Genomic DNA, 12,287 nt, shown 5'->3' with positions numbered 1-12,287 from the left:
GGTCAATGATGCTCTTCTACTGGGGATGCTGTCTGGCCTGAATTTCCTGTAGAACTGGACTTTTGTTATTGTCATCCAGCTGCTACATCCTCAGTGTGGCACAGGTCCAACATCGTATGACAGCAGCAATGCTAACTTGTGCCTTCAGGCTGACTGTCATTCAATTGCTGACAGTGAGTTTATGCCTCAGGATGGGGTCATCTAGAAAATTCAGTGCCATTGTTGTGCTTCTGCCCCTGGTGATGTTCAGCTGTTCTGACAGGTACCTCTCTTGGAACTTGAACCAATGTCCTTGCCCTGCACTCACCTTATAGATGTGTAGCCTTTGAACTTGGTCCCATTAGGCTGTTTCCTGCCTCTAGGGGGCCCACCAGCCATGCAGTGATGACTGTCCCAAACCCAGCCAATACTATGTCATTGCTGGCTATCATATAGAAAAATGATCGTGTTAGTGTCCAGGGACCCATAATGACACTTATATACCCAATCACATCACACACACTGCTTCAGATTCAGCATCAGGTTGTAAGTTGGCAGGAGATCCAGCTAACCTCAGGATGAATTTTCCTGTGACCTTTGCAATCGAGAACTGAATCATAGCACATTTTGCTGCAGAGTCTGCTGTACCAGCACATCCTTCAAGATAAGAAGGTCCCCCCATGATGCTGTCTGAAATATCTGCAGCTGACTTAGCTTTCTCTTGGGCAGTCCTGCACTGATTTCAGGTCTGGTGATGGTCATGGATGGTTTGATGTCAGTGGTCATGAGACATGGTTTGTCCCCAGTGAAGCCCTTGGCGTTTAGGTTGTTGTTGCTCCTCTTGACCAACACATTGAGTGTGGAATGAGGGTAATGATTCCAGCACCTTGTTCTTGTCAGCATTTACTCATACTCATGAGTCCTTGTTGGCCCCCTTAGGCAGTCCTAGTCATGTTTCTGTTGACACTCTCCTCAGAGAGGGCTGCATATGGGTTGTTCAGTCTTGTGGCATTGGTTCTTGGGAACTGTGTTCCCACTGGTGTCCAGCCCTTACATTCTTCAGGTCTACTGATACTCCAGCTGGCTGTCTTTGCTGCATCTAGCTTCAGGACCTGTTTTTGTGCAGTGATTATATAATGACCAAATTGACAAGCGAGTGAGTTGACACTCGGTCTGAGGTTGAAGTCAGTGGTTAGGAGTCTTGAGTTGCATTGTTAGCAGCAGTTACCTAGCAGCGACTAATGAACTAACAGCAGACTGTGTGTGCACTTTAATTGTGATTTAGAGTGTGTACATTAGTGGAACTATTATGGATATTTGTAGTCATGAGTTAACAAGCATCCAATAAATCCAATTATCAATCCAAACCCCTTGTCCAGTTACTAACATGTGACAGCTGGTGTCAGAAGTGGGATAGAATTGTATTGTGCAGCATTGGATTGGAACCCATGTGATGGATAATCATGGCAGACTTGGAACATCTCTTAGCCATTAACCATTAGCTGGAAGCCAAGACAGAGACCAGCCAAGAAAGAATGAAAGCCAATGAAGAAAAGATGAAAATCAAGATAGATAGAGGGCATTCAAGAATATATGGGGGCCATTTCGCAAAGTGTGGAGGCCAAAATGGACACCACCGTGAACATCATCAAAGAAGCAATGAGGGCCTATCAAGAAAGGATGGAGGCGCATCAAGAAGGGATATGAACCAAAATTGAGGCCAGTCAAGAAGAAATTAAAGCCCCAGTAAGGACAAGCCAGGAAAAGATGGAGACTGCAATAAGCTCCATTTTATCCAAATTGGAGGAAACTATCAAAAGTCAGGTGGAATCTTTCAACCAGTGCACCTAGAATCTCTGCAAGGAACTGAGCTTAGAGATTGGAAAAAATGCAGGTGGAGTTAATGGACGTTCCTTGATAAGTGGACCTGATGCCTCCATGGTGAGTGCAGACACAAAGGAGGACTTCCATGAAGAGTTCTACTTCAAGATAGAAGCCACACAACATGAGTTCAAAATGCAGCTAGCAGAAGTCAAAACCAACGCTGAGTGCGGATCTTGTGGGAGAGCAGGAAATGGTGTAGGCATGGCACAGCCACCTAAGTTTGATGGATTGATACCATGGGCCATGTTCTGACAGCAGTTCGAGACCATGGTGGAGCACAGCCACTGGATGACCAGCAAGAAAGCTACGTACCTGATTGCCATCTTGAATGAGCTGGCATCCCTGTGGGAGCAATGTATGAAGAGTTTACTGAGGCACTTGAGAACTGCTTTGCTGACTGCCACCTCGAAGCAGCTTTCCACTTGCAGGTGAAAAGAGGGACCCAGCCCATCAAGGAATCCCTGCAGGAATTAGCTACTGCCATTGTCCACTCTGTGTTTGATTCTTTTACGAGTATTTGTTAGTTTTATATAATTTTCACATTTTCTCCTATGTGGGTGCATGCAAACTGCTTTGAGAGAATTACATAATGTTCTTAAGCTAAAAAGCATGCTAAATCTTTCAAAATTATTTTCTTTGCTTAACTACATTGAAACTTAAAGTATAACAAAACCATTTGAGGAAGAAGGATGACATGTGATTTAACCCCAAAACCATTCACTCTAAATATGTTAACTGTGTGATGACTTAATTACATTAATTAATTTTTTACAGGTTCGAGAAGAAAACCCACATTTAGTACTGGGCAATGTGACAATAGCACGAAAGATGGGTTTTCCAGAAGTGATACTGCCAGGAGATGTGCGCAATGATCTGTACCTTACTCTCGTGAGTGGCGAGTTCTCTAAAGGAAGCAAATCAACTGACAGAAATGTTGAAGTTACTGTCAGAGTTTGTAATGAAAAGGGGCAAAGCATTCCGGTAAGCATGACTGTCACCTGTGTGTTAGTTATTGTCATCATTTACAGTAATAAAGTAACAAGTAAATTCATTTAATTATTTAGGGTAGCAGGTATGTTTAAAGTACAAGAACAGGGTTATGCAATAAAATGACACAATAAAAGAATCTTAAAAAAGAAAACTGTGGAGGGTATTTGAATAAAACTGTAAGGCTTGTGCTTTCATATAACTTTTAACTTTGGACAAGTTGCTGAAGTTTTCTGAGATTAGTAACAGATTTTATATTTTAAGATCAGAAGAGAAGTGAATGTATTAGAGAGGAATTACAGATTATTAAATTTACAGACAGAATTTCAGATTATAGAAATTAACTGTGGAGATGTGTTGAAAGGAGGGAAGAAAATTATATTCTAAAGAACGATTCACAAGGAATAAATAATGTGTGAAGACCTGTGGCAAGATGGATTGAAGATTTTAATGGAGATGTAACATGTTATTAATCCTCATCCTTGTGAAGTTCATCTTGATGATGATGGCGAATAATTACCATGTGTAGATTACTGATCATGTATTGCTTGATGATTGAGTATTAGTTATTTTCCTGTCATACCTTATTATTTAGAGATGTTGGGTTTTCGGACTTATCCATCGTCCTGGTTTTAAGATAACTAAGAAAAAAAAACATGACGTTTCGGAAACTGGATCTGTTTCCGTCCTCAGGTGAAGGAAAAACACCTATTCTGTTGGGTCCCTTAGAAAGAGTAGCCTCAATCACTGGACACAACAGAATAGGTGTTTTCCCTCACCTGAAGACGGAAACAGATCCAGTTTCCGAAAGGTCGTGTTTTTTTTCTTAGTTATCTTAAAACCAGGATGATGGATAAAGTCTGAAAACCCAATATCCCTAAGTGTTATACACCATCGTCAGAATCCTGTAGTAAATACCTTATTATTTATTCTGACTTGGTGTTTTCATGTTATCCCTGAGTCTGTCAAGGCTGAAAAGCACTGTGACTTCCTTTCTATATCAGTACATGTTTTTATCATTCCAGGCAAGACATTTAGTTCCATCTTTAACATATCTGATCTTAGTTTATGATTGTGGGGAAAGTAAAGGAGGCTTGAGGAAATTGCATAATGAGAGAATCCATAATTTGTATGTAAAAATTATTCAGATACTATTACGATAATCAAATCAGGGAAGATTAGATGGGCATGACATGTAGGATGCAATGAAGAGATAGAAAATGCATACAGCATTTTAATTTGAACATATGAAAGGTAGAGATCACATGGGAGAGAGGTAGGAGGATAATATTAAAATGGAATTAAAAAAAAAAACATGGTTTGATGATGTTGACTTCATCTGGCTGAGGAGAGGATCCAGTGATGGTCTCTTGTGAACGTGGTAAGGAACTTTGGGTCCCATGATAAGTGGGGAATTTCTTTAGTATCTTAGCAACTATTTGTTTCTCAAAAAGGCTTATGCATCATCATGATACTTTGTGACCAATAGGAAAGCAGTGCAGTGAAACTTTGATGAATCCATGGATTTTTTTAATGTTTCATTGCCATATATTTGGAGTGAAAGCCTTCAGTAGCTGATATCTCAAAGTGTCAGTTTTCATTTGAATTTTATTAAAGAACTTAAGTGCTCTTAAATGCAATAAAAATGTGTAATTAGAATATTCAGCTTTTTTTGAGCTCAAATTTCAGGTTTCATGTAAATTCCAACTTGTCCAGTATGGACTGAAATTTTAAATATTTGCATCTCTCTCTTTGTTGCTGTATGTCACCTTGGATTCAGAATGTACATATATCTTTATCCCCAGAAGTTTACTCTTTGTTACAGGGCTGTATTTAAACAGGTATTTCATTTAGTGGTTCAGATGCCTTCCTCTACTGGAAATAATGTAGAATAACATAAAATGAGTCTTTTTTCAGACACAGTGTTGTTAGGAAGAAAGATTTGGCAATGGAATAATCAAGATTTATATAAGTTTAAATTTAATAGTTCTGCTATTTTTCTTCTCCAGAAAGAAAGGATATCAGAGCGATGTTGGGATATGGCAATAGAGTTTTGTGTAGAAACATATTTAAAGAGTAAAATGTTTTATCATTTGCATTACAATATATATTTTTGGTGTTAATATTTGTATTGCAAAATAAAGTTCTTTTTCCATCAAACATTGATTCTCATACTATTGATACTAGACAAAGACAAGATTTGTATCTACCTCAAGCTAATTTAACTGTTTATCGAAAAGGAGTTTATTATGCGGTTATAAAAATATTTAATAAATTGCCCATAGAGATCAAGAACACATATAATAATTTTTAAAAAGTTTAAGGTTGTATTAAGGCATTTCTTGAACACTCATACGTTTTATACTGTGAATGAATATCTCAATAGATAACTTTTATTATTGTTATATTCACTGTACTGTCTAGTTGTGTAATAACTATGTATGTATTCTATGCTTTGTATTTTTTATGACATGTTGTATATCCATCTTTGGATCTCTTTAACTTACAATACACATTTGTAATGAAAGAGTTTTATTGTTGATATTTTTTCAAAAGAACTCCCTAAATGAAATTCAGGATTCCCTGTTGCTTTGCTATAATTCTCTTTTCAGCTGGGACAGTGTACTTATGTTACAGGGTGTGATTACATTGGGTGGTGGAGTTGAAATGATAAATGAGTACAGGTCTGTCATTTATTATCATGAGGACAAACCTCGCTGGTTTGAGATATTCAAGGTTGCTGTGCCCATTGAGGAGTTTAAAGGAAGCCATTTAAAATTTATGTTTAAACACAGATCTTCAAATGAAACCAAAGACAAGACTGAAAAACCATTTGCTATGTCATATGTAAAACTGATGCAGGAAAATGGGACCACACTACCAGACAAAGAGCATGAACTTCTAGTGTATAAGGTATGTGGAACTTCATACAGATGCTCGTTTACATTCTCACAGTTTAGTGTCTAGACGTGGGGTTTGAATTGTTTGATTTATTGAACACCTATTACGATGGGAAGTCAAAATGTCTTAATTATCACCATGAGAAAATCATAATTCAAAAATATCGTTCTATATAGGAGATAGCCTGTTTCCTGAGCTTGCCAAACAATAAAATTTCCCGTGCCAAGTGGAAAGAGGGAGCCACCAGAAGGGGCAGGAGCAAAATGGCAACATCAGTTGAGAAAGTGGAGGCTTGAACTGTGATACGGTTCCTGCATTTGCAAGGGAAGTCTGCCAAGGAGATCCACGACCAGATGACTGCTGTGTTTCAGGAAGGTGTACCTTCATATGAGACGGTGGTCAGGTGGAAGAGGCGCTTTCATTGTGGACAGACAAACCTCAAAGTTGAACCCCGAAGTGGACGACCGTCTTTCACTGAGGAACCGGGAATTGTGGCACAGGTGGAAGCTTTGATCCTATCCAGTAGGTGAATAACTATTGAAGCTATTGTTCATGAGGTCCAAATTAGCCATGGGTCAGTTTTCAACATCATCCATGACAAGTTACACATGAGAAAGGTCACTGCATGTTGGGTGCCACGATTGTTGACACCAGTTCAAAACAGCAACGGATGGATTTGGCAAAGAAACTTTTGCAGTTTTGTCAAGACGAAAAGGTGGAATTTTTCAACTACCTGATCATGATTGATGATGTTGGGTCTATCATTATGACCCTGAAACAAAGGAAATGAGCAGGCAGTGGAAACATGCAGACTTGCTGCCACCAAAGAAGGCCAAATCCCAGCCGTCATCAGGAAAGGTGATGTTGAGTGTGTTCTGGGATTGGCAGGGTGTCATGACCAACTACGCACAAAAGGACTTCACCACCACTGGCAAGTACTACTGGAACCTTCTGAGAAAATTATGGGAGGAAATCCAGAAAAAGCAACACAGAATGCTGAGAAAAGGTGTGCTACTTCTTCATGACAGTGCACCAGTTCATGCTACGACACTTGCTGCCAGTTTGGGATATGAAATTCTCCCCCATCCACCATATTCGCCAGACCTGGCACCAAGCGACCTCTTTCCACGACTAAAGAAGCCACTTTGTGATAAGTGATAAGCAATTCGAAGATGACGATGATGTCCTTTCTGCTGTGGAGGACTTCCTAAACAGTCAAAATGAGACATACTATGATCAAGGTATCCAGCAGCTAATGCATGGTTGGGGAAAATGTGTGGCCTTGCAGTTGACATATGTAGAGAAGAACTAACTCACATACAATTTCTTGCACCTTTATCTCTGTTTCTTCTGGGTGATAATTAAAATTTTATGGCTTCACCATGTATATGTGGCACACTAGTCTTCTCAGTTTGTTATAGTCTTCACTAGTCATTGCTTGGTTACGGCTTCTATGGTGGTGCTGACATCCTTGCCAGCTGGCATCTTTCAGCTGCAGCTCCCGTGCTAGGCTGATCAGGTTGTCCAAGTCACATTGCAACTGATGGTCCATCAGTCTGTCTGTCTTTGTGTTGAGCCCTGGCTGGGGCTCATGACAAGATTTTTTTTTCTTATATGAAAGTTATTGTCCTGTTCATTTGGGGCTCCCTCTCTTCATTAATTTTAATATTCCAGTGTTCACACCAGGTCTCCATTAAGCTGAGACCACGCTGGAGTTTTCTAACAATAAAACCCTGCTTGTGATCTGTCACATAAGACAGGTGTCGTCCACAAAGAGGGCCATGTGAACACCATGTGTTTGGGGGGTACAAATTGAAAAGGGTAGGGGAAAGGACTGAACCTTGTGGCACCCCTGCTTGCATTTCCCTTGGGGTTGACATTTCGTCTTCAACCGAAACCCTGAATTTACGTGGAGAAAGAAAGGACCCAATAAGTTTCGTCAAACTGTTTGAGAATTTCAATTTTGGTAACTTACACAGCAAGCCTGAGTGCCACGTGGTATCAAAGGCTTTTTCGATGTCCAAGAACACCGCGGCCGTAGACATTTTGTTGTTGAAATTAAGGGTCACATGGTCTGCCAGCCTCATACATAGCAGTGTCATGCTGTGACATGCACAAAAACCAAACTGGTTTGCGTTGAGCAGGCCTCTTTCTTCAATATGTTTTTGTAGTAATTTCAAAATTACTTTTTTTAATAGTTTTCCTGTTGTGGACAGAAGGCTGATCAGACATAAATTTTGCAAGAATTTTGGGTCTTTACCAGGTTTAGGTAAAGTTATTACTTTTGCTTCTTTCCAAGTATTTGGAAAATGAGAGAGCCGAAAACAATGATTAAATAAATGAGTTAGGTAAACCAATGGTCTGTATTTGTTGTGCTGACAATGACATAATTCTTATATATATATATATATAGATTATGACTGTTCATCTGTGAGGTACAGATTTGAAACTGGTGTGACTTGTGCTACGTGATCAGAGTGTACTCAACCAGCCCTTATGGATAAAAATAAAGTTTTAAATACTGTAAAAATTTAAAACTGTACCAGTGTCAAAATTTAGTTGGAAGGTGTCTTATTGCTAGTTTCGAATTCACTGGCTTAATTATATAGGCGCTGTATCTCCATTTACATTTACAAGTGAAATATTGTTTCAGATTGATCACAAGAAGTTTGAAGACAATGATTTGGGTTATCTGAGCCTTCCTTCAATGCGACAAGAATTGACTGAGGGGCAGAAACCCCAGCTTGGGGGAATAAGTCTGAGTAGCAAAGACAGCTTTACTATTCATACCAATGTGTGTTCAACTAAGCTGACACAAGATGGTAACATTATTTTATTTTGAGTGCTATGTAAACTTTGTTATTACTTAAAGGATTACTGTCTTCCGGGATGTGATACAGTGTAATCTGGTAGAAAGTTACCAGTGTTTCAGAAGTACCCATTGGCTCCAACTTCAGGGTAGAAGATTAAGCCAAATGGGAAAAGCAGGGTACAGATATAGGGAAAGAAGGAAAGGACCCAGGATAATAACAGTCCAGTGTGAGATGGTGAGCAATAATAGGGTGGGACTGTACATTTGACAGGAAGAGAGACAAGATAATATTTTTATGAGGAAAGCAGGTGAGAATACTTAATCAAATAGGAATTGCAAGGGAGAAAGAAGATAGTGTGTTACATGGTTTCATGAGGAATATCAAGCAACCATGTGGAATTCACAGTAATTAATTCCATGGAGTTCTGCAAAAGGCAATTGCAGTGAACTCTGGTGTATCTGTGCAACACTAACTGGAAAGGAGGATAAAGAGGAGGAAGGGAAAGGAGGAAAGTCCTCAGTCTTACCAAACACAAGTGCATTGATACATCATTAGCATCCAAAAAATGATAAGAAAATGAAAGTAAGGAAGGAGTGTCTGTCATCAGGGTAGCACAAATTGAGCAGTGTGCTGGTCACTGGTGCATCTGTGCACTGGCTAGAAAACGGAAAAGGAAGGTCAGTCTTTGTGTGTCATGATTGGGCAGTATGTTGACTGTAAGTGCATCTCTGCATCATTAGTGGAAAAAAGGAATGATAAGAAGGAAAAGAGTTTGTATGTCAGTCCACGGGTGCCTGCAGAAGAGCAGTTACATGAAACTCTGATGCATCTGTGTATCACTAGCTGTAGTGGGGAAAGGGATGGTTGTAGGCCAGCCCCGTGAAAGGGTATATAGGATCAAACGCGCATTAACATGTTCAATGTAAAATGTAATGATAAGGAGCAAAGAAGGAAAGGAAGGAAGAGCAGTTTCAAGGGGTCCCATAAAGGTCATGAAAAGTTGTGACCTCTGGGATGTAATGCTGTATAGTCCATTGCAAGTCAACCAGTGTTTTGAAGGAATATGTTATCACTTGTCTTCAAGGTTGAAGAGTAAGCCAAGCATGAAACCATCATGAAGCAGGTGGCAAGTAAATGGATTACATGGCATTATGTCTCAGAAGATATAACTCTTCATGATCACTGCTGTGAGAATCTCAGATCCTACATAACAGAGGCCTTTTTTTTTTTGAAACTTCCCCTACAGAGCACATATGCATATTGCAGAAGATTTTCTGTGTTCCTTCAGGAAGCAGAGAAGAGACTACTGTGACTCGCTGAGCTAAAAACCATCATCCCTGTTCATATTGGAATGGGGCTTCATCTCTGGGCTTCCACAATGATGAGGTCCAAGTGTTAGGATTTGGTGGAGAGGATACTGATGTTCTGGACTAAGATGGAGTGTCGCAGGTTGATGCTTGTTCCCCTATGGCTGGCTTATTCAGCAAGTAGAGGTGGTTGTGTTGATAGTCATACTTGACTCTGGTCTTGGTGAACTGACTAGCATGCTCATATAGACCTGATCATATATTCAGGGATTGCTGTATCATCAATCCTGCATCATCCTTCACAAGTCAAATGGAATTAGTAATCTTTCTTGATGAGAGGAATTGGAGATGTTTATGAATCTGAATCTTGTATTTCTTCTGTGATTAACTTGGAGAGAGAGGGAAAATTGAAGAAGAAATAATGTGTCATGCAAGAGCAAAGAGGCCTATATTGGAGCATCAGTGACAGGTAGTGGAAAACAGTTGATGATTCTTACTCTCCACATAAATTAATTTATCTGAAAACAGTGGTACCTTAATGTCTGAAATGCATCTCTGACTTTAAAGCTAGATTTGATTATTTTGTCATGGATACAACCACCTCTGTGGTCTGGTGGTCACAGTTTCTGGCTACAGATCTAGAGGTCTGGGTTCAATTCCCTCCACTACCAGATTTTCTGAGAAATAGTGGGTCTGAACCGTGTCCACTCAGCCTCATGAGGATAATTGAGGAGCTATTTCTAGGAAATAGCAGCTACGGTCTAGAAAACCTAGATTAACGGCCATGGGGATTCATTACGCTGCCCACATGACACCCTCTATATGCTAAAGTAGACATGAACTTCACTGACAAGCAGGAGTTGCTCGGTTGGTATAGTTTGCTTGCGGACTCAGAACCACAGTTTCTTTTTGTCATGGAAACTATAGTTATAAACTGTTATTCTGGAGAATTCTTGCAGACACAGAAGGATTAACTAAAACCATGATCTTGTGTTGTCAATGGAAAGGATATTGACAGTAATAAGGTTATGTTTTTTGCACTTTCATTGTTTTTACATTCCATGAGCAGTGATGAAGTTGGAGCTTAGGGATGATTATGGATGAATAGTTTCTACATTTCTCCAGATCTCTGCCTGCTGATAAAGAAAAATGGTTTAGATTTATAGCTGGAACACTGCAACTAAACAGGAAGAACCTTTGGTTGTAAAAGAGGCAAAATTGAGACAGGGTGAACATGTTGCTATTTTGGCTCAAGGCGTGATGTAGTGAAGCAGATGGACAGGAAGTTTGTGTCATTATTTCCATGTTTCACACTGATACTGTGGTGGCAGTTTTCAAACATACATAAATATACAAACCAAAAGATATACATAAATACAGTTTAAATGAGAGAGCGTTTATGAAGAAGTCTGTCTTCTGGGATATAACACTGTATAGTCCGTTGACAATCAGCTGAAGTTTTAGAAGAAGTTGTCACCATCATCAGGGTTTGAAGAATCAACCAAGCAAGAAACCAGCATGACACAAGTCACAAGCAGGCACTGCTTCATGCTGGTTTCTTGCTTGGCTTTTTCTGCAGATGTTGGTGATATGTTCCTCTGAAACAGTGGTTCATTTTCCACATACTACACATCGTTGTATCCTAGAACATAGAACTCTTCATAATAACTGTTATGAGAACTTCAAATCCTATTTGGGAGGTGATCTGAAAGATCAAAAGCTACAGCCATAGGAAATCGAGATGAAAGAAGGCAGAAAATAATGCCCAGAACTGTTCAAGAGGCTGCTGAATATATGATATGTAATGCATTTGTACTTTACAAAAAAAAAAAAACATAAAAAGGGCCGTATTTCTTTTTAACTTCATAACCCTAGAAGATTGTTGAAGACATCCATTGATAGACTGATTGCAAGACATTTTGTAGAAAGGATACCACCATCTGAGAAGTTGGCAAAGCCTACCAAAAGGTGCACAGACAAATGGAAGAAGAAAGGAAACTTTATTTTGGTGTAAGGACTCTGGAATAGTTTGTGTTTTGTGGACTGTTTGAAGATCTGCCATGCAAATACAATTTATAACTGCAAACAGGATTTTATAAAAATAATTATGCTGCATGAAACTTTAGACCTTTTATAACATCTGAAGGTTTCATAAAAGTCTCTTTAGTAATGTATAAAATGCATACAAATGAAAAAAAGTCACAAGAAATGTCTGCTGCAGGATCATTTGAATACTGCTGTGTTATGCAGTGAGTAGGGGTTTTCAATGCCGCCTTTAGTGGCTAAGAGGGATCCTAGTGAGATTGGATGTAGATTGAACTGGCTTAGGATCATGTCAGTTATGAGCTATTGTAGTAGTGGTAAAAATATTGGGGTTCTGCTGCTACTTAAGGAGTTAATACTCTGCCTAATCCTG

The 12,287-nt window shown here is 39.4% G+C and overlaps 1 protein-coding gene across 5 annotated transcripts in view; it reads left to right on the top strand.

Annotated features, from left to right (window-relative positions):
• Positions 1-12,287, top strand: part of LOC111864920 (dedicator of cytokinesis protein 1) — a 105,571-nt gene that overhangs the window by 13,512 nt on the left and 79,772 nt on the right. For all 5 annotated transcript variants that reach the window (XM_033751625.1, XM_023852539.2, XM_023852536.2 and 2 more), the window contains exons 9-11: positions 2,638-2,844; positions 5,488-5,763; positions 8,405-8,573. In XM_033751625.1, coding sequence (XP_033607516.1) covers positions 2,638-2,844; positions 5,488-5,763; positions 8,405-8,573 — 652 coding nt within the window. The remainder of the gene's footprint in view (positions 1-2,637; positions 2,845-5,487; positions 5,764-8,404; positions 8,574-12,287) is intronic.

Source organism: Cryptotermes secundus, unplaced genomic scaffold, assembly GCF_002891405.2.
Source record: "Cryptotermes secundus unplaced genomic scaffold, Csec_1.0 scaffold62, whole genome shotgun sequence".
In the NCBI taxonomy this organism is placed as follows: Eukaryota; Metazoa; Arthropoda; class Insecta; order Blattodea; family Kalotermitidae; genus Cryptotermes; species Cryptotermes secundus.
Note: the sequence above shows the minus strand (reverse complement) of the source record. Positions and strands in the feature narration are given on the sequence as shown.